The sequence below is a fragment of the Mustela lutreola genome, chromosome 10, assembly GCF_030435805.1.
Source record: "Mustela lutreola isolate mMusLut2 chromosome 10, mMusLut2.pri, whole genome shotgun sequence".
NCBI classification, from domain to species: Eukaryota; Metazoa; Chordata; class Mammalia; order Carnivora; family Mustelidae; genus Mustela; species Mustela lutreola.
This window is the reverse complement of record NC_081299.1, coordinates 33333885-33356571: the sequence shown is the minus strand read 5'-3', so window position 1 is coordinate 33356571 and position 22687 is coordinate 33333885. Positions and strand designations below refer to the sequence as shown.

The window sequence follows — 22687 nt, the reverse complement described above, 5'->3', positions numbered from 1 at the left end:
TACAGTTTCTGTCAGCTTTAAATGAGTTAGTATATGTAAAATGCTTAGAACATTGCCTGCCATATGGTAAGGGTTTATACCTGCTTGGAATTATTTTGCTGGGGGGCTTTCCATAATGTCTGAGCCTTCATGGTACATACTTGAGAGGTACTCAGATGCTGGCTGGTGGTGAGATATAGGTCGGACATGGGTAGGAAAGCCACATTGCATGTTGGGTTTTACTCTGTGTTGAGGGTAGGAAGTTTGTTTACCTGTCTTTCTTTTCTCCATTCCAGTTTAGAAAGCATACATTAAGGCAGCTGGAAATACCTGAGAACTGTATATTTTTAAGCAGAAAAAGTAATGTATTATCACATTGTTTCCTTTTTTGTAGCATCATTGGTATATAAAAAAGGACATTTCTGGTTCCATATGATTCTTTCTGGTACAAAAACAATGAGCTTAGTGTTCGTAAATGCATTTCAGTTAACAACATTCTGAGCAAACAGGTCATGTGTTACAGAAGACCAAAATGTTTTACCCTAACCTGTTTTTGATAATCTACACTCTTAGTGCCCGGGGTAATGCATAGTAATTCAAATAAGGAGCCTCAGAATTGGTTCAAGACTTTGGATTACGTGTGGAACATATTGAGAGTTTTAAGAAAGAATACATGTTAACAGTTCATACTGGTAAGGCCAAAAGTAACTCATTACTGCTAGTACTTTTAAAGAAAGAATTGAAAACTGTGTACCTACCTTTCTTCCTTTTTTTTTCTTGGATAACAAATAGAATCACTGTCCTAAACTTCAGAGATATACTTCATAGAAGTCATCATGTCACCTCTACCATGTCAGCCTGTGAAGTATCACCGGGGTGCAGGTCGTATCAGCCTCCCATTGTGTTCCATTACAGCCCCGGGCATTGAGGCTGCTGACGTGGTGGAACCAACTCCAAACTTAGGAGGAAGACAGTTTACCAAAGCATGGAGAGGAAACTTGCTCCGTGTCCTGTACACATTAACACAGGCAAACACTTGTTTTGTTTTGTTTTTTATAAACAAAACAGTTGATTCTCAATGTGTTTAATGTTTTAAATTCTAGTCCACCAAATAACTAGTTTTATTGTTTTCTTTGCATGTAACAGTCGTTTTTTGTTTTTTGTTTTTTAATTTCAGTGTTCTAGAATTCATTGTTAGGCACCACACCCAGTGCTCCATGTAATCTGTGCCCTCCATAATACCCACCACCAGCCTCACCCAACCTCCCATCCCCTGCCCCTCCAAAACCCTGGGATTGTTTTTCAGTGTCCACAGTGTCTCCTGGTTTGTCTTCCCCTCCGATTTCCCCCAACTCCTTCTCCTCTCCATCTCCCCATGTCCTCGTTATTCCTTATGCTCCACAAATAAGGAAAACCATATGATAGTTAATTCTCTCTGCTTGACTTGTTTCACTCAACAGAATCTTTTCCAGTCCCATCCATGTTGATACAAAAGTTGGGTATTCATCCGTTCTGATGGAGGTATAATACTCCATAGTATATATGGACCACATCTTCCTCATCCATTCATCTGTTTAAGGGCATCTTGGTTCTTTCCAGTTTGGTGACCGTGGCCATTGCTGCTATGAACATTGGGGTACAGGTGGCCCTTCTTTTCACTACATCTGTATCTTTGGGGTAAATACCCAGTAGTGCAATTGCATGGTCATAGGGAAGCTCTATTTTTAATTTCTTAAGGAATCTCCACACTGTTTTTCAAAGTGGCTGTACCAACTTGCATTCCCACCAACAGTTAAGAGGGTTCCTCTTTCTCCACATCCTCTCCAACACACATTATTTACTGTCTTGTTAATTTTGGCCATTCTAACTGGTGTAGGGTGGTATCTCAATGTGGTTTTGATTTGACTCTCCCTGATGGCTAGTGATGATGAACATTTTTTTCATTTGTCTGTTAGCCATTTGTATGTCTTCATTGGAGAAGTGTCTGTTCATGTTTTCTGCCCATTTTTTTTTTAAAGATTTTATTTATTTATTTGACAGAGAGAGATCACAAGTAGGCAGAGAGGCAGGCAGAGAGAGAGGAGGAAGCAGGCTCCCTGCTGAGCAGACAGCCCGATGTGGGACTCGATCCCAGGACCCCGAGATCATGACCTGAGCCGAAGGCAGCGGCTTAACCCACTGAGCCATCCAGGCGTCCCCTGCCCATTTTTTGGACATGATTATCTGTTTTGTGGGGTTTTAGTACTTTGATAAGCTTTTAAAAATCCCTTCATCTTGGAGATTGTATTTCAAGGAGAGTGTAAAAGGCAGACAGTCAATAGGCAGAGATGTAAGTCTAACTCTGATCCTGTGTAAATTATAAAGTAGATCAGATCCCTGGTTCTTTCTCATCACCGAGTTGTTGGCTCTGAAAGCTGTCCCTGCTCCTGCAGGTCTGTTCTCCCTGCTCCTGCAGGTCTGTTCCTTGAAATATAACACATTCACTAACTCAACATAAGAAAAGAGAGAGAGAGAGGAAGCTATTACTGTATACACAGGCTGTCCTCACTTTGCACAGTAGTGCGGGACCAGAAAAATGAGCTGCTTGCCAAAAATCAGACAAGGGGATCTTAATATTTTGACAAAATGTTCTAAAGGTATGGAGGTGGGGAGGGTGCTCGGTATTTCCATGCCCTTTTTGGGCATGACACCTTCCCACCCAGCCCTTGACGTGTTCACCAGCCTTGAAGCTCTCCAACCCTGAGTTTAGGGGTTTTCATGGTGGTTTCACTAGGTCGGCATGATTGTATTAAGTCACTGGCCATTGGTGATGGTCCCTCTTCCCTCCCTAGAGATGGAGTGGGGCTAAAATTCCAAGTTTCTAACCAAGGTTTGGTCTTTCTGGTGAGTGGGCCCCCATTCTGAAGCTACCTAGAGGCTGCTAAGGGTTGCCTCATTAGAATAAAAGGTGTCCCTATCACCCTCTCAGGAAATGACATGGGATTTAGAGCTTTGTGTCAGGAACCAGGGACAGGTCTATCGTAGATCTATGATAGCACAGGTCCCTTATAGCAAAAGGGCACATTTCTAGATGCCCGAGTAGTCATTAATGATTAGTCCTCACCATATTTTATGAAAAGGTCTCCCAGGGCAACCACTCAGATTTGCAGACTTCCATTAGATGCTGTCAGGTTCCAAAAGCAGGAGTGATCTCAGCGATCTATAGCTTCACCCTTTCGGGCATAACTCAGAACAGCCAAAGGTGAGAGCTACATGGAGCAAAGTGGGGGTGGGCATGGGGCTTCTGTGTGCTCTGGGGTGCCCCCCCCCACATCTCCGTGTGCTCAGCAGCCTGGAGTTCTCTGCCTCTTTCTCCTCAGGACCTTCAAATGGTAGTACATTGGGGGGGGGGGGATTACTTTAGAGCCATTTCATTTCTCTGGAGAAGAACCTTTCGGCTTCAATCCCAAGGTAAAAATGCAATATATGTGTGGCCTATGGGGTCAAGCTTCCTTTCACGGATTTTCATTGTTTGTAGCCTCACACCTCATTCCTACCCTGTGTTTCATGCACTGTCCCTGAGCCCTGGGCTTTCCCCATTTCTCCAAGAGTAGGCCTCCAGTGTGGGAGATGCTCCATGCCTGGTTGGTGTGTGGGGAGATGCTCTTTATGCCAGTGTCCATTTTTGGTTCTGTGCTTCACACCCCTTCTCTCCAAGTCCTGCACCTCTCTCCAGGGCTCTGTGCTCCGATGTGTTCCACTCAGCATGTCCTATGTGTGGTTTCCTCACCTTCTTCCATCAGCTTTCCATCTCCGAAATACGTCTTCAGTCTTCTTGGATGCTGATGTTCCTCTCCCATTCTGGCATTCATACATTTTTGTCTCTTCATTGTCCTTTACTGGGGTCTGAGGAGGGAATATTGTGGGAATATTCAGAGGGAATTCAGAGTTATTCAGAATATTCAGAGGGAATATTGTTTGCATCTTAACCTGGAATTCTGCCACTGGTTTATAAGATCAAGGATTTGAAGCAGTGGACGTGGGCAGAAAGGAGAAATGTGAGACTCGGGAAAAGCCAGACCGAGGCTTGAAAGTAATCTTTATTCATCCAAGCTGCACACACGTTGGGTATGGAAGACAGGGCCACCGTCACCGCTGGAAGACTACTTGTGGCGATCATCTTCTCCCAAGCTCCACATTTTAGCTTTGTACAGTGTGATATCATTGTAGACCCTGAAGTGGTTCAGCCTGCGGTCATCACGTTCCGGGTTGACCTAGATAAGAGAACACAAGGCATCAAAAGGAAGCCTCTGTGGGGAAGGGACCACGTCGCTGCAAGGACCTGGGCTCCAGTGTGCCATCTCCAGGTCTCCTGGCGCAACCTTGTTTGGGAATGGAAATGACAGCATTTACATCAAAACAGTTATAACCTAGGCCAAGTTGCTGCACTACCCTTCCCACACCTGTGTTGGAGGCCACACCTCTGGACTCTTGGTCCCCTAGAACGTGAGCCCCAGGAGGGCGGCTGCTATACCTGATTCAGTCACTGCTTATCCCCAACACCTAGAACAGTGTCCAGCACACCCTAGAGGTTCAGGACACATTTGTCACTGAAAGAATGGGTGTTGTTGATGTGGTTACACAGAGGGCTAAGGGCGAGCACTCAGACACATAAATCTGATAGAAGCTCTAAGACGAACTCAGAATATTCAGGATACATTTCCATCAAATGTTACTAGGAGAGCAGAAGCTGAGAGGTGTTTGAGTGTGGCTTCCCCAGTGTCCCAGTATTGGGACTGGGGTTGTCTGTTTGTCCAGGGTGAGGTTCTGCTAGAGGGCAGGGAGCCCTAAGTTAAATTCGGGCTGATCAAGCCTCTTTGGCCCCCAGTTATATCACTCTGAATCTCTGGCTTAATTCCTTTTTATGGCTGCACAACACCTGGATCTAACTTTTGGGGCCTGTACTTTCTTACTCTGCCACCAGCGCCATCCGACAGCACAGTTCCCTATGTTTGTGATGAACAGGTGTGGCGTTGTTTGTAGACCCAACACAGCTCACAGCGAAGGCTGACGGCTGGCGCACACAGTCCCTTATCGGCCAGGCCTGGAGAGGCTGGAGCGGAGCAGGGCTAGCCGGGGCACCCCCACTGGCCCTGCCCTGAGACATGCGGGTCAAAGATGCATTTCCACACGCCCACTCTGTACCCATGGGGCCCAGCCTTTCCTCTTTAAGAAAATGAAGAACAGCGAATTAAATTATTTGTGTTTTGTAGTAATTTTTTTTTTAAAAGATTTTATTTATTTATTTGTCAGAGACAGAGGGAGAGAGAACGAGCAAGCACAGGCAGACAGAGAGGCAGGCAGAGGCAGAGGGAGAAGCAGGCTCCCTGCCGAGCAAGGAACCCGATGTGGGACTCGATCCCAGGACCCTGGGATCATGACCTGAGCCGAAGGCAGCTGCTTAACCAACTGAGCCACCCAGGCGTCCCTGTAGTAATTTTTAAAGTTGGTTGAATAACTCAGATAATTCGTCTTTCCCTTCACAATCCTCCAGCACCCCTCCCCCATTCACTCTTAAGTCAGTCCCCCACCCATCCTCCTCCTCTGTCTGTTTGAGCACGGCTCTTTTGGGACTCAGTCCCCGTGGGAATGTGGGGTGCTCCTGCTGGACCCACTTCCTGTCTCCCAGTGTCCTCTCTTCAGGGTGAGCCCCACATCTGAAGAGGAGCTGTTGTAAAGGAGAAGCTTTTCACTCAATCAATCCTTCCCTCTCTGCCTTCCTCCCTCTCTCCCCTTCCTTCCCTCCTTCCCGAGCTATTTCTTCCAGTTTCCCTGCAGCAGACCCACACACCCCAGACCGGAGCTGTATAAATGGGAGAGAAGGCGAGGCCCCAGAGTAGAAAGGTAAGAACCACAGGATGTGGCGGTCTTGGGAAGGGTGCACGCTCAGTGGAGGACGACAACCGGGCATTGCCCTAAGCAGTTTAGACACAGCGTCTCTGTTAATCCCCACAACACGCCTTCAAGGGCCAGTATTATTATTCCCCTTTTAAGATGGGTAACTGGGAGTTGAGAGGTTCAGTTCCCACGGCTAGAAAGTGGTGGAGCCGGGATTTGAATTCCAGCTGTCTGGCTCTAGAGCCACCATGTTACAATGATACACAGAATTGAGCTGACTGGTATGGAAGCTGGAGGCACGCGGTGCCCCAGTAGCAGGAAGGGAAGGTGCCCAAATCTGCCTGGTGGGGAGTGTGGGGTGCACATCCCTTACTTGTGCTTTATAAAGAGGTGACTCCTTAGCAGTCCTGAAGGACGAGGAGGACCTCCCGGAGGAGTATAGGTTTGGGGTCAGGAGGCAGGCTGCGGGAAGCATCCACTAAGGAGACGGGGTGTACGAGATCCCGGTGCTTTTGAGGGACCGCAGGACGTTCTGCCGTAGCTGAGGAAGAGCGTCTCCAGCTTCACATCAGGCACCAAATACAGAGATGGACTAAAAGCCAAGTGTTAAAAAGAACACAACAACTTGGAGAGAAATCTAGAAGGAAAGCTAGTCACCTGCCTACTCTGAATATTGAAGGCTTTCCTAAACAAGGCACAAATCCCAAAAACAGTGACGGAAAAGGCTGGCACATTTAACTTAAAAACTAAGACGGTCTATGTGATCAAAGACGTGGGCAAGTAAAAAGGCAGATGTGGCAGGAAATTCAAACTGTCCTCGTACCAGAAGCCCTGTCTCATTGCAGGGTGACAACACGCTGATGATCCTATTTCCCGGGCTCCTGGCAGCTCCCGGGCCTTTCCGGTCCAACAAGGGGCATGTTACCAGCGTTCCCATTTTATAGATAAAGGAATGGAACTCTGTGAGGTCACGTGACGTGCCGACCACCCTGCTAGAAACTGGCAGAGTAGACCCAGGCAGTCACCAGCAAGCTTTGTCTGGTCCACACCTAGATGATGTCTGCTATGTGTTGGGCACTGCTCTAAGCACCTTACAAATTAGCGCATTCTGTAGTATCTCTGCTATCTCCATATTACACTGAGGACATGGAGTCACAGAAGAGCTTTGTGATTTACCCGAGGTCACACAGCTGGTAAGTGGCAGCCAGCGTTCCGACCCAGGCAGTCTGGCCTCATCTACTGTTCTCTTAACCAATGGCCTCTGTTGCCTCTTGTTTCCTAGGTGAAGAAGCCACACTTACCAAGGGCTCTGAGTCCCATCCAATTTCTTGGCTTTCGGTCTGTGTCTCTGTGTATTTCTTTCTTGGCCCGAGGACAGCATGGTGGATAAGATTTAGAAACCTGGCTGGGAAAGTAGGCATGAGTTATGGAGGAGGCAGGCTTTGGGGCCGAGAGTTCCTATGCCCTTTACTCAAACCACAGACTTCCTTAGAGACACAGTGCCCAGACTTGGGGGCCCTGCCAAGGCCTTGCAAGGCTCATCTTTCCACAAATATTTGTTGAGCACAAACTTGTACCAGGCACTCTTCTGGACCCCAAAGGCAGAGCACAATGATGAACATGGTCCCTGCTCTCCTGAAGTGTGTGGTCTTGGTGGGGCAACAGGGTACACAATGACCAAGGGGACAAACAAATCTGAGGGTGATGCCAGCTGAAGCAGGAGGTAGCAAAGGGGCATGCAGAGGTGGAGACCAGAGTCTGGATGCCAAGCAGGATCCAGCCCTGAGACAGAGGCAGAGGAAAAGCACAGGACAGGCAGCAAGAACAAAGGCCCTGAGGCGCGAGCAAGCTGGGCCAATGTGGCTATGGCAGAGTGAGGAGGAGGGTTGTAAACAGGCCAAATCCTCTGTACGGCTATAGGAATGGCTGCCAACCCCACGCCAATCTGTAACTCCACAGCTTGCGGGCTTACAAAGATTTCATTTTTAATTTCCACCCTATCGAGTATCAATTTGAGAGGCAGTTTGACAATGGTAAGAACCTGTGCTTCGTAGTCAGACAGTCCTGGCCCTTTCGCTACCAGCTTGATGGGGGGTTTAACTTCTCTGGGCCTCACTTTGCTCATCTGGAAGATGGGGAGGCCAATATCTACCTCAGCAAGACAACTGAGCATGAAGACCTGGCCCCGGGCTGAGCTTATCTGTGATATAAACAGTTTGCAGTACACTCCTGGCTCACTTTCAGGTCCCTCGCTGCCTGTTACTCTCTCTGCCACTGCCCAGCCCCAGCTCCTCTCCCTTCCTCTAGCTGGGCTGGTCTCTTCACCACAGATAACGTCCCACTTCCTCTGACGAGCTCTAGGAGTCGATCCGCTTGGCTGTCTCCTCTATGCTCTGAGATCCTCCCTCCTCCTGCCCACCCCACCTTCTTACCCTGTCCTCCTAGAGAAACTTTACCTCTTCGCTCCATCAAATTCTACTCTAAAGGGGGAGGGAGGCGAGCTTGCCAGGAAGGATTGGGCTTTCCATCAAATACCTCTCCCATCATTCCTGAGTGTGGTCCCGCCCACTTGGAGACCACAGCCATGCCCAGCTACCCGCTTCCTTGGGCCGTGCTGCTGTCTCTCATTTCTGCGCCTTTCCATATAACTCAGAATGTCCTTCTGGTCTTCTCTACCTGACCTACTCCACCTCAGCCTGTTACCACCTCCTCCAAGAAGACTTCCCAGAACTCCACGACCTGTCTAGGGCACCTGTTTTTCTCTGCTGTTGCCATCCCAATTTTGTTCTCTATTTACTCATCTGTCTCCTTCACTGTGGTGTGAGGTCTCTACCTCCCCACCCCCTGCCCCATCAGAGTGACATGGTAATAATAATCAGAGTGACATGGTAATAATGAAAGTAATAGCATTTCCTGATCACCATGTACTATACTGTTCTATGCTCTCAGTACTTGGGTTATTCTGTTGAATCCTCACAACAACCAGAGAGATAGGTTCAGGGAGGGCAAAAAAACTTGCCCAAAGCCACACTGTTAATGAGTGGCTGAACCAGGATTTGAACTCCATTAAAATGACTTCAGAACCTCTGCTTGTCACAGCGAAATGTTTGATGAATGAATATATAAATGCATTGCTAAGACCATTAGGAGCATTTTTCTTGGCCTGACAGTCAATGAACTGGCCATATGGTTGAATATATTGGTCTCCTGTGAGCTTCACGAGTGTGAGTCCACTTTTCAGATGATCAAAATGTTGCCCCAAGTTAACACTACCCTGAAAGTTCTCTCCAGCCAGCTGCCTATCTGGGCTCTATCGGTGGTGTTCACAAAGCCCAGGACTTACCATCTGCAGGTTCCTCCAGGTTATCATGCCAAGACATGGGCTTTCTGGTGATTGTGTGAACTAGAGAAAAACAGCATCACAGGTTGACGTTACAACATTAACATCCCACCCTCTTGACGACTCACCCGAGCCAGACACCTGCTGAGCATTTTTCTGAGTGTCTGCCACATGTCAGGTATTGTATTGGGCACCAGGGAATGAGGCTCTCAGGGACTTCACAGTCCAGAGTGGCACTGTCCAGGACAGTGGTCATCAGCCACATGTGGCTACTTGCATTTGAATGGTTAAAATTAAATACACTTAGAAATCCATTCCACAGGCACACTAGCCACATTTCAAGGGCTCCATTGCCACATGGGGCTAATGGCTCCCAATCGGGGCAGCACAGCTATGAAACGTTTCATTGTTGCTGAATGTTCTCTCAAACAGTACTGGCCTACAGGGATGCAGACACACCAGGTAGTCAAACAAGGTTAGACCCATGGTGATATATCTCCTGGAGGCTGTGTGATAGCAGAGGTGCAGAATCCACCGACATCCATTCAACTCATAATAACCGATGCCCAGGAGACAGGGCTGTGAACAGAGGCAGTTCCTGTACTCCCTGAGCTTCTTATTTGCGGTAACAGACAATAAACAAATAAATACCTGGGAAAAATAAGAGAGCTATAGAACAGTAAAGCCCGTTACATGGGTAGAGTGTGGATGGTCAGGTGGGGGTGACAGGTCTCTAAGGAAATGTGCCATGTGAGTAGAGCTCCACATAAAGTGAGGGAATCCAAGTGTGAGCTTGGTGAGTTTGAGAAACATCGAGAAGACCAGAATAATTCTGTGGAGTGAGCTAAGTGGAGGGTAGTAGGAAATGAGCAGAAGCCAGAAGGAACCAGTGGTCTCCAAAATTGTTTTTTACCTCAGACTCCTACCAGTAAAAAACTTCTGAGTGCACACCTAATACATGTGTATTTATATGTCTCTATGTACTATGAGCAGTAAAATTTCTTACTTTATATCTAAAAGTAAACCTAAATACAAATTCTAGCAGACATATGAGTATTAATTCTAGTATTTCCTCACTTTATCCCAATGGATCGCACTAATCGTGTACCCAAGGGACATGAGCTCAGAGACCTAGAAAGACTGAACGTTACCCGAAAATGTAATTTAAATTGTGGAAATGCACCAAGTTTAAACAGAATTGGACCGCTGATTTGTTTTCCTGAAATTGGCTGGGAGCTCCAGGGGAAAACGAGGTGAGTTCTGAGCAAAATGGAGTTGGGGGAAATTGGAAGGGGAGGTGAACCATGAGAGACTATGGACTCTGAAAAACAATCTGCGGGGTATGAAGTGGCGGGGGCGAAAGTGGGAGGTTGGGGTACCAGATGGTGGGTATTATAGAGGGCACGGATTGCATGGTGCACTGGGTGTGGTGAAAAAACAATGAATACTGTTATGCTGGAAAAAAAAAAAAAAGAAGACATTACATAACCTGTGCTGTGCTCTCTCCCCACCCCCAACACACAGGGTAACTCTGTGAGATGGGTATGCTACTTAGCTTGACTCTTGTAATCATTTCACTGTGTATGTATGTCAAAACATCATGTTCTAGAACTTAAATATATACAAGTTTTATCTAGAAAATGACCTTACATTTTCTCTGCATAGCTGAGCTGCAGTGGACTACAGTGAATTGGGCCCAGAATTTGGGAGAGAAGTTCTGGAAGAAGAAACAATGATTACCAAGGTAACAAGATGGGGAAAGGTGTGATGTATTTAGGAAATCCACTTATTGAGACGTGTTGGGAGAGAAGGGAGCCTGTGCCTGGTGCAGAATAGGCACTAAAATATTTATTAAAGGAGCAGTGTGTGGCTGGGGAGAGGAGTCCCGAGGAGGCTGGGTGGGCAGCAAAGCCGGATCCACAGGGGTCTTATGCACTGACTGGTTTAAACCTTGGTTCAGAAGCTGGGGGTCCCTGAGGGTCTTACAGAGGGACTGATGGGATCGAACTCATTTTTAGCATAGCTCCAGCAGGAAGTGGTGTGGGGACAGAGAGTTTGGAGGAAGAGGGTAGTTAGGAGCCCATCCGATCACTGCGGACAGAAGTGAGAAGGGCCCTGCTGAGGCTTGGCGGGGAGGCTGGAGAGAGGGCTGGACTCAGGCCCTAATTAGAAGGGGGAAGCAAGTGAGTGCAGGTGGAGAGGTCTCCACGAACACCACAGTCTTTCACTGATGTCAGAACACTGGAAGGGTCGGTCGGGTGAGAGAAATGTTAAGGAATAGCCAGGACTGCGACCACTTCGATGTGTGCAGTGAGGGAGAGACTGAGGATGACTTCCAGGCTTCAGTCTGGGACAGAAAACGATTGCAGTACCTTCTCCTCAAACAAGATCCTCTGGAGTAGCGGCAGGTGGGGGACACCTGCCCCCAGTTTTCCAGCTGGGGAGTTTAAGGGACCCACAGCTTGTCCAGGGGAAGAGAGCTGGGTGGTGGTTGGGGGCATGGGTCTGGGACTCCATCTGAGACCCACGGGCATTCAGGGGCACTGCTCAAGGAATGTGTCAGGTGAGGAGTGAGGGCAGGGCCGGTTTATCAGAGGGGCACTGTGGGCCCTGAGCCCAGCACCACCCCACCCCCTGAACTTTCCCAACATTTAAGACAATATGAAAAGCCTGGAAAAACAAACTAGCTTATTTACAACACAAACACAACTAGCTTCTTAACGACAAACCAAAACCTAACAAGGAAATAGAACGTAAAACCCTACAAGATGTAATTATTTAGAAAGCAAAATTTCAAAAAGTCTTTCAACCTTTTGACCACAAAAATACTATTTAATAGTGATGTGTGTGCATTTTATTATTTTTTTTCAGATTATTTAATTTATTTATCTGACAGACAGAGATCACAAGTAGACAGAGAGGCAGGCAGAGAGAGAGGAGGAAGCAGGCTCCTTGCCCGCAGAGAACCTGATACGGGGCTCGATCCCCGGACCCTGGGATCATGACCTGAGCCAAAGGCAGAGGCTTTAAGCCACTGAGCCACCCAGGCGCCCCGATGTGTGTGCGTTTTAATACATTAAAGGTTTTGGTGGGATGTGGAGCGAAACTCTCCCCTTATTCTCCCCTCTCCTGAAATCTAGGGAGGGGGGCGAGGTCAGAGAAGGCGTCTTCCACTGTGCTCAGCCCCGCATCCCCATCCCACACCCCGACGGCCCCTCCTTCCTGGGGAAGCTCACCCCAGTCTTCTACCTCCGCCCCGGGGCGCCCCTCACCTTTGCGGAGGGGATTCACGTGGTACTGTGTGTAGAGTTTCTGGGTTCGAAGCTCTTTGAGGTATAATTCCCGCAGGATCTGGTTCTGGTGGACCTCGTCTGGGATCACTTTCTCTTTTTGGCGTCCGGCCATGGCTTTGGCGGTGCTGGGTGCGCTCTTACCCCTTTCTCCCTGCCTTCCCGACGCTGGCCAGGGAGCAGGGAGGAGCGCAGTCTCCAGGCAACCGCGTCCCACACTGTCTCCCGGCAACAGCGTCCCAGATTACAGCCTCCCTTCGACAACCACCCCCCAATACACCCTCCCGGGGACCGCCCATCCCCCCACCCCGCCCGCACCTTCCAGAACCTTATTTCTGAGCCCGCTTGCTTCCTAAGCCCAAACCCTGACTGACGACTCACCTTGCCCAGCCTCTCAAGATCCAGTCTGGTTCCTAGGACCAACCCCACATACCGCCAGAAGAGGACACAATCCAGCAGCAGACCCAGGAGGTAATGGACTTGATTGGACCTCACCTTGGACAGTCATTTCCTAAAACAGATTTGGGAAGGAGTCAGAAACCTCTCCCTTATATATATATATATATATATATATATATATATATATATATATATATGTTTTTTATTTTTTATTTTTTATAAACATAATATATTTTTATCCTCAGGGGTACAGGTCTGTGAATCGCCAAAAACCTCTCCCTTTTTATTTTATTTATTTTTTTTTATTTTTGATTTTTTTCCACTTTCCTGAACTTTATTAAAGAAAAAGCAATGATGGTAAATCTCGAGAACATAGTCAAATTTCTAGGATTCTTCCCTTGAAAATGTGACATTTGATTTCCAAACACATGCCAGAGCATACATGGTTCCCAACTGTACTAAGTAGGTGAGAAGCTGAAATCCTAAAACGTTCATCTTCCAACTTTCCCCTTTGTCTTTGGATCAGCAATAATTGCCTGAACAGCTACTATGGCTTCATTAATTCTTGTCTGTAGCTCTCTGAGCTCTTCTATATGCAGCAATTGCAGAATTTGAGCAGCTTCATTAAGAACTGCATCTCCTGTCTCAAAACCAAGAATATGTTTGTCTAAAGCAACCGGCAAGCCCTCTTTCGTTTGATTTGCTTTAGCAACTGCATCCTGTGTCAGGTGCTCCTGGACCAAAATGCTAAATGCATTACCAGGTAATCATCATGATGCTGAATTTGAAGAAGGTTAGCCAAAGCCATTACACCAGCCTTAAAATCAGGATTATTTACATCCAAATTGATCAATGACTCTGCATTTTTAGCTGCATTGTCAGCATTTTTTGTGTTATCAGATACCAAGTCCTTGTATTTTTCAGCATTATCTCCATATTCAAGTCTAACAGCTAAACCAAGAAGCCAGTCAACTGCTTCTTGTCGATCTTGAATCTTGAAAGGACAGTTAACATCTTTGAGATACTTTTCAAAGAACTTGGGCCAGTCACTGCTGTGGATGTTTCTTAAATTACCTCTGTCTTCAATTTTGTAGTGTCTGATTTTCTGGTCTTCAAGCCAAACAATAAAGTTTCTAAATTAGGTTTCATCTTTGCAGTTGAAACCAGCCAGATTGTGGTAGTCAAGGGCTGTCAGCTTGCGTCGGAACATGGTCCCCGCGTCTCGCTCTGGTCTCCTGGGCTTCCAACCTCTCCCTTTTTAAAGCAGATGACTAGAAAGGAAACTCTCAATGTCTGTCTCACAAAACAGAGAAGGTTTCAAGTTTGACAAGGTATTCTGGCCCTTATCATCTGTGGGATAATATAGACAGAAGAACCCTTTACTTTTGGGAGGGGGTGTTTTAAAGATTTTATTTATTTATTAGTCAGGGAGAGAGAGAAAGAGTGGGTGTGAGTACATGCAGGGGAATGACAGACAGAGGGAAAAGCAGGCTCCTCAGGAGCTAGGACCCCCAGGTGGAACTCGATTCCAGGACCCTGGGATCATGACCTGAGCTGAAGGCTGCTGCTTAACCTCAGAGCCACTCAGGTATCCCAAGAAGAGCACTTTCCTGATGTAAGGGACTTGGGGACTTTATAGTTTATTTACTTAAAAAATTCAATTGTGGTAAAATACACAACATAAAATTTACCATTAGAATCATTTTTAAGGATATAATTCAGTGGTGTTAATTATATTCACATTGCATGAAACCAATTTCCAGAATTTTCTGATACTCATTAAACAACTTCCCATGGCCCGCTCCCCCATAGCCTCTGGAAACTGCCATTGCACTTTCTGGATGAATTTGACTACTCCAGATACCTCATGTAATACAGTCTGACTCCAAAGCCCATGCTCTTTTCCATTAAGTACTTCACTGATTCATCTATCCATGCATTCATTCAGGGACACAGCATATTCAAGGATGTGTGTAGGTCTGGGACAGGCCTGAACCCGGCTAGCTCCTTAATGGCTCCTTGTTTTAGCTCCTGCTACTCCTTCTCCTTGGCCTGGAAGGCTCTTTCCCCTGTGTCTGTCTGGAGAGGACCTATTTATAACGAGCTCACGTACAGTGAGCTTCTTCCAAAAAGTTACTGAACTCCATAGTCCCTAGTCCAGCTTTTCTCTGTGACATGCTTTGCTCCAAATCTGTAGTTACCGGACTACTTTACTAAAATTCTTTGTTTACATGTAAGTTACTTGAGAATGAGAAATATATTGGGTCCATCTCTGCATGACCAGTACCTGGCCTACTATGGGCAGATATGGGTGTTTGGTAAAGGTTTGCTGGCTGTTTGGATGTCTGCTCAGTTAGTACTGGGATTTTCTTCTGCTTACATCATTACATAAACCCTCGCATGATTCAGAAACACAAACGGATTCTATTACACCAGGACTGAACTAGAGAAGCCCCTTTGTTACTTATTGTGAGCCATACCTGGGTCCCTTTTCCTAGCAAGGCTCAAACGGCCTCTGAAGTCTTCACTGTCTTCCTAAGCCTAAGTAGGAATGAATCATCATTCTGCTCAAGAGCTGCCTTGCTAGCTCTGGGACAACTAGCAAAGGCTGTATTGGTCCCCAGCTAAACTGACCTTTCTTCAGCTCTGAACTTGTGGTCCAGCAACCCTCCCTCCATACAGGAGGGACTATGACAAGGAGGAGGCTCAGAAGGAAGGGAGTCACTGAAGCTTCATCTTCCCTCCACTCCAGCCCCACGTTATTATACTTCGCAGGTGCCTTTGAACACTTCATAGCCCAGCCCAGTGGAGGCCAGTCCAGTGAATCTCTGGGGCTAGCTTCTGCTTATCTGGGGACATTCCAGGCCATCAGTGTGCTTCTAAACTCTGAGACTATTTATTGAAAAATACAGGGGAGTTGAAAAACATGATGGTCTTGTCCTCTAGCTTCTCAGCTGTTGTCTGAGGTTGCAGATTTTTCTTGAAATCTGTGTTACCTCTCCATTAGGAGCAGATGCAGAGACTCAGCTAACAGGGAAATCAACTAGAAAAATATAATAGAAAAAGTCATTCATATTAACAAAAAACAGCTATCTAGGAATTAACCTAATAAAGACACATGAACATTTTATGAAGAAAAAAAAATTAAAACTATCCATATCATACAAAAGGGGAGATCAGCATCGTTTGCTGGTGAGCCGCCATGCAACACTTAGAGCCACAAATGAGATGTCCTTATAGCCATGAGGACGGATCTTAAAACAGCAGCGACTGAAAAAAGTTAAGGCTAAGGTTTATAATATAATACTATGCCCTAAAACTACAAACAGACCAACTCTATATGGTACAAGATTGATTCTGCATGGTACAGAGTGAGTGTGTATTGGGGTAAGGAGATCGGAAAGCCACCCAGGCTTGTAAATAAAACAAGATATTTTTCCTTCTGGGCTTCCCCAACTTCTACAAACATTTAAATGCAGGGCCTGGGTATGGAGCAGTGCTGGACTGTGATTCTTTGAGAGAAGGGAGACAAAGGAGATGAGCCCTATAGTTGTTCCAAATTTCTGCCTGGAGATATTTTCTCAAAAATGCAGGGAAAGCGAACCCAAGCTAAGCAGGTGATAATGGCCTGGTTGAGGAGACACAGACTAATGTTCAGGAGTGTGAGGCAGATGAAAATTTGTGGAGCCGATAACTAGAGGGAGGGGTGAGGGAGAGAGTGAGAGAGAGCCAGAAATGTGCATGGAAACCCTTTGAGTCTTGCCCGAGACTAAAAAGGGAGAAACTCGGTGAAGGAACGACTTGGAAGCTGTGAGCCGAGCAACAACCAGAATTCATACAGGACTGAGAAAAAACTGAGTTCTGACCAGACAAGGTAGAGAGTCCTTGGTGAGGGTGTTGGGTGGAGACCCCCAAAAGTTAACACCTTAGTAAAAAGACTAAGCTAGGCTTAGAGAAAAGGTTGCTCTAGGCTTTCCCTAACAAAGCTTCAAAACAAGGCTCTACAAGTATCAGATAGATCCACAGAAGGGGCCAGTCTGTCTCCAGGAAAAATTTCCAACACATCTTAAAGAAAGAAAACAAAACCCAGCACTCAGCACTATAACATTCACAAAGGACAGCATCAATTGAAAATTATTAGCAAAGCAGACAGTTGAAGTAGGGAAATGTGACCCATAGTCAGGAAAAAAAGCAACATAGAAATTTGAAAACTTAAACGAAATGGATAACTTCTGAGAAGGCATAGATTTCCAGAACTGACAAAAAAAGAAAAAAAAAAAAAGGAAATGGAAAATATATATAGCTTTATATCTATTTTTTAAAATTCAATTTTTTAAAAGATTTTATTTATTTATTTGGCAGAGAGAGAGATCACAAGTAGGCAGAGAGGCAGACAGAGAGAGAGGAGGAAGCAGGCTTCCCGTTGAGCAGAGAGCCCGATGCGGGGCTCGATCCCAGGACCCTGAGATCATGACCTGAGCCGAAGGCAGAGGCTTAACCCACTGAGCCACCCAGGTGCCCCTAAAATTCAATTTTTGATTGAAAACTTCCCCTAATATTCCCTCCAGGCCCAGATAGATTCTCTGGTCAATCTGTCAAGCATATAGTGATGAAAATTCTACTCCTACCCAAATGCTTTCAGAAAACAGGAGTGGAAGAATTATTTCCCAACTCATTTTTTGGTCATTTTTATTTTTTAATTATAAAAATTTCTTTTTTTTTTTTTTTAAAGATTTTATTTATTTATTTGTCAGAGAGAGAGCGAGCGAGAGCAAGCACAGGCAGACAGAGTGGAAGGCAGAGTCAGAGGGAGAAGCAGGCTCCCTGCGGAGCAAGGAGCCCGATGTGGGACTCGATCCCAGGACGCCGGGATCATGACCTGAGCCGAAGGCAGCTGCTTAACCAACTGAGCCACCCAGGCGTCCCTAATTATAAAAATTTCTTTTAAAGTAAGCAGTACACCCATCAATGTGGGGGCTTGAACTCACAACCCTAAGACCAAGAGTCACATGCTTTACTGACTGAGCTAGCCAGATGCTCCGTTTCCTAACTCATTTTGAGGTCAGTATTATATCAACACTAAAACCAGACAAATTATTACAAAAAAGGAAAACTAAAATAAGCCTTGCAAACATAGGTAAAATATTGTAAAAGATGTAAAAATCCTTAACTAAGTATTAGAAAATTATATCCAAAAAAATTAAAAAGATTAATATACCATAGTCAGATGGGTTTATTCAAGGGATGTAAGGCTGGTTTAGTATTTGGAAATATCAATTCACCATATTAACAAATAAAAGAGAAAGACCATATGGTAATCTCTACGTTTGGTAGAAGTGGAGGAAACGTACAAGGGGAGAGCTGCTGGGTCCTTTGTGGGAGCCCTGGGCACCCTAACCTGTGACAACTCACAGTTACAAGTTAGGGATTCCTGATAAGCACTCATGTTTAAAAATCATAAGAGAAACTTTTTAATTGTGAAACATCACACATACACAGAAAAGTGCTTTCCTGCAGAACGGGTAGCTCATACTTATTTACCACAAGTACATACGTGTAACCATCACAGAAGCAGACAATAGAACATTAAGAGCACCCCAAGAAGCCTCTCTCACACCCCCACCTAAACCCTGTCTTCCGCTTTCTCCTCAAAGGTACCCCCTAACCTGACTCAACACCATAGATCACTTTGCCCATGTTTTCACTTTGTGTAAATGGAATCATACAATGTGCATGCTTTTGTGTTTGACTTCTTTTGCTTAAATTGTTTGTGAAATTCATCTGTGCTGTTGTGTGGGGTTGTGGTTTCATTCCTGTGTACTGTTCACTTTTGTGACTATAAGACAGTCACAATAGAGTCTTGGAGGAGCCAGATCATGAAGTGTCCAGAACCTGTGTCTGGACACTTCATTTTGCTACTAATAGACATGGGGCTGTTTCAATATGGACCATTACAAGTCACGCACATTTTTGGTAGATGTCTCTTGATGTCCATGTGCAAACATTTTGTTGGCTGTATACTTGGGAGTGCTATCTCATTATGGTTTTAATTTGTGTTCTTCTATTGACTAATGAGGTTGGCCAACTTTTTTTGTATGCTTATTGGTCATTTGAAGTTCCTATTAAAAATCTTTTTCTATTTTTCTTTTGGATTGTTTGTCTTTTCTTTATTAATTTATTGGAGCTCTTTATAGAGTATTGATATACTAAGCCCATTGGGAGCTGTATGTTCTGTAAATTTATTTTTTCACTGTACGGTTTTCCTTTTTATTTTTATTTTTATTTTTTTTAAAGATTTTATTTATTTATTTGACAGACAGAGATCACAAGTAGGCAGAGAGGCAGGCAGAGAGAGAGAGAGGAGGAAGCAGGCTCCCTGCCGAGCAGAGAGCCCGATATGGGGCTCGATCCCAGGACCCTGGGATCACGACCTGAGCCGAAGGCAGAGGCTTTAGCCCACTGAGCCACCCAGGTGCCCCCGGTTTTCCTTTTTAGACTCTTAATGATACTGTTTAGATAACTTAAAAGACACTTTATAGTATCTTCTTAAAATTTAAATGTGGTCAAATATATCAGTTTTTCCCTTTATGCTTTCTAAATGACACTGAAGACATATTTTTCTAATTGATGTTGTGACAGTATTTTCTTATGTTACTTTCAAATCAGTACCGTTGAATAAAAATATGAAGCAAGCCACATCAGCAATTAAAAATTTTCTAGTATCTAATCAAAAGAGCAAAAAGAAGCAGATTCAACTAATTTAAAAGATGTTTTATTTAATACAATATATCCAAATTATCATTTCAACATTTCAATATAAATACTGTTGAGATATTTTATTGTTTTTTTTCGCACTGTGTTTCAAATCCAGGGCAAATTTTATACTGGATAGTGCGTGTCAAGTGCTCAATAGCCAGGGGTGGCCAAAGAAATTCTACATGATTTGTTTTTACTCTTTCACATTTATGTGTGTTTTACCTGAAGTTGATTTTTTAGTGTAGTTACATGGTAAGAATCGAGCTTAATTTTTTTCCATAGGAGTACTCAATGGACCAAGAACCAATTTATTGAAAAGACTGCCCATCCCCATGGTTCTGCTATGATACTTTTGTCTTAAATCAAGTGTCCACATGTGTAGGAACCTGTGTCTGGACACTTCTATGCCACTTATCTATTTGTCCATGTTGGCACTACTACTATACTATCTTAATTAATATAATTTTTGTGACAAATCCTGGTATCTGGTAGGAAAATTGTCCCTACCAGTTCTTAAGAGAGTCTTGGCTAATCTTGGCCCTTTTCCCTGTCCACCCAAATTATAATCAGCTTGTCAAGTTTCCTAAAAATATGCTGGGGTTTTGATTGAGATTCCACTGAACCTATGTATTGATTTGAGGAAAGCACTTAAAAAAAAAAAGTGTATCATCTGTTCATCTGATGCTATCACCTGAGTAGGATCTGGATGTCTTTGCCTTCTAGGCTCTACTACCTGCCATTTTCTGGGGTACAGAGGTTCAGCTTTCAGAGCTTTGATGATAACATAATGGAGGGCCCCCCATCTTTTTACAGGAAACATTTCTCCAAGTCAGAAAGTCCCTGGTAAGTTTCTACAATCCTAGGATGCAGAAAAATAGAGTCTTGGAGGAGCCAGATCATAAAACCTCGAATCCCCATATGTCTATAATAGAGGACTTACGCTTTGTGTGTAAATTTTTAGGGGTCACCCATTCTTTTTTTTTTTTTTTTAAAGATTTTATTTATTTATTTGACAGAGAGAAATCACAAGTAGATGGAGAGGCAGGCAGAGAGAGAGAGAGGGAAGCAGGCTCCCTGCTGAGCAGAGAGCCCGACGCGGGACTCGATCCCAGGACCCCGAGACCATGACCCGAGCCGAAGGCAGCGGCTTAACCCACTGAGCCACCCAGGTGCCCCGTGGGGTCACCCATTCTTGCACTCAATTTAATCTAGGGCATCTCAATAGGATTTAACTGCATAGAGATCAGATTAGAAGTTTTCCACTCACTCTTCTCTACTTTGTGTCACTGGTCTTGCTGTTTGTTCTGTGGTCACAGACCAAGTTCCACAGAGAAGCCAGTTAAAAATGTAGAAGCTCATTCAGGTTGGCTCATAGGGAAGAGAGGAAAGAAACAGATTCTCTACAAAGCGGATCTTGTTAAAGGTGTGTTTGGCATCTGAAGGGTGCCAGAGACACCTTTAACAAGAAGGATGTTAAGGATGTTAATGATGGAGACACAATTCAGATAATAGTAAGATAACCAGGTTACGGCTGAAAACTCCATCATGGAAAAGGGGTTCTGTAAGTAATAGAGCTTACCTTCCAACCTGAATGCTGGTCAGCATTCTCTTGAATTCCCAGTGCTCACCAGGTCAGTCTCCTGGAGATCCACAGTCTTGGTAATTCTGGATGGCATCAGAACTGTCCCACTCCCAAGGAAATCATCTCTCCAAGATAAGATTTATGGATCACAGAAGTCTGGATGGGTTTGGCTGGAATGTTGGTGAGGACCAGACTTCAAATATCTAGGAAGAAGGGCTGGAAGGGGGAGTAGGGGCAAAGACAAAGGAGTAAAAGGAAAGAGGAGCAAGATTACTAGAGCTAGAGCGGCGAGTGGATGGTTTGGAACGAACAGTGGAAGATTTGGACAGTGAAACCTGTGAGGTAGGGTGGCAAGAAGGGATGGTTCTAGTCAGAGGAGGTAAAGTGGTAGGGCAGTAAGCTGAGAGAGGTAGATGGCGCTGGCGAACAGTCTGAAAGTCACAAGAGTTATATAGGAGAGGAAAGTGGGTTGGAAAACGAGAGCATGAGGGGGCAGAGTGGGCAGGAGTCTGGGGCCGAGATGAGGAAATCCGGGGTAGCTTTCTCATCATTTTTCCAAATGACATTTCTCTAGTTACTCATCTTGGCAAAGAGGAGTAATTGGACATAAGCTCAAACACACCCCAGCATTTATCTCCCACACAAGCCCTCACATCATCCCATGGCTGAATGCCCATTATGAGATGTATGTGCCCCGCCCTTCTGGGCACGTTAGTTGGCCCGGCAGCCAGGGAAATGGCACCAGATGTTAGGTTGGAGAGTGATCACAGGAAATATCAGAGAGAAGAAATGGGGCTGTAATATTAGTCCTTATTCCTTGGGATAACATGTAGTTTTGTCCCTTATTAGGCGAAGATATATCCAAGGACTGCAGTACAGTTAGAGGATTGGGACCAAGAGAATGGATCTGAAGCAGGCGTGGGCAAAGTGGGGAGAAATCCGTGCCTCCAACTATTTAACTTACTACATTTTTCAAAGCCCTTGTACATCACTTATGTCACTCCATGAATATGAAGTGATATGAGATACTATGTCCATTTTACCAAAAAAAAAAAAAAAAGGAACTAGATAAGCAGGCAGCAGGTGACAAAGCAGGTGTGACTGAAACTTGAGCCAAGGCTTGGGGGATATGGGGCATGCAGGAGAGTACACCAAATGGTACAGAGCACTGTCAGCATGACCTTCTCCTGTGTTTCTGGACACGATCTGGTAGGGGTGCTTCAGAACAGGGCTTTACAGTGTAGCTGTATTAATGTATTCAGACATTCCATATTTTAACCACTACTTCCTGAACTTACTGTGTAATTACTCAGTTGTTCCCATGTCACTGGGGCTTACAACCATGGACTCTTAGTTTCTTCTTTTTAATTCTGATTCCCTTTTATCTTTATTTCTCTCTTTACCCACTTCAGAATCTATGATTCAGAATTTCAGTGATTTTCTTATCATGGTTCTAAACTCTCT

General features: G+C 45.1%; 1 protein-coding gene, 1 long non-coding RNA gene and 1 pseudogene across 2 annotated transcripts; all 3 read right to left on the bottom strand.

Annotated features, from left to right (window-relative positions):
- Positions 1 to 4040: 4040 nt before the first annotated feature.
- Positions 4041 to 12704, bottom strand: CFAP144 (cilia and flagella associated protein 144). Its single transcript, XM_059137574.1, has 4 exons — positions 12469 to 12704; positions 9200 to 9259; positions 7158 to 7261; positions 4041 to 4232 (listed from the first exon to the last, which is right to left on the bottom strand). The coding sequence occupies exons 1-4, from the start codon at positions 12599 to 12601 to the stop codon at positions 4122 to 4124; spliced, it is 408 nt and encodes a 135-aa protein (XP_058993557.1). The 5' UTR covers positions 12602 to 12704; the 3' UTR covers positions 4041 to 4121.
- Positions 12705 to 13193: 489 nt separating this feature from the next.
- Positions 13194 to 14110, bottom strand: LOC131809541 (RNA transcription, translation and transport factor protein-like; annotated as a pseudogene).
- A 1624-nt stretch (positions 14111 to 15734) lies between these two features.
- LOC131809947 (uncharacterized) lies at positions 15735 to 21802 on the bottom strand. Its single transcript, XR_009345345.1, has 3 exons — positions 21221 to 21802; positions 15882 to 15928; positions 15735 to 15777 (listed from the first exon to the last, which is right to left on the bottom strand). It is a non-coding gene; the product is annotated as an uncharacterized LOC131809947 (long non-coding RNA).
- Positions 21803 to 22687: the final 885 nt, after the last annotated feature.

Coding starts and splice junctions, on each gene's coding strand:
- CFAP144 (XM_059137574.1), bottom strand. CDS start 12,601: ATGGCCGGACGCCAAAAAGAGAAAGTGATCCCAGACGAGGTCCACCAG. Junction 9,260..12,468: donor CGTGAATCCCCTCCGCAAAG/GTGAGGGGCGCC, acceptor GTTTTTCTCTAG/TTCACACAATCACCAGAAAG. Junction 7,262..9,199: donor CCTGGAGGAACCTGCAGATG/GTAAGTCCTGGG, acceptor CTACTTTCCCAG/CCAGGTTTCTAAATCTTATC.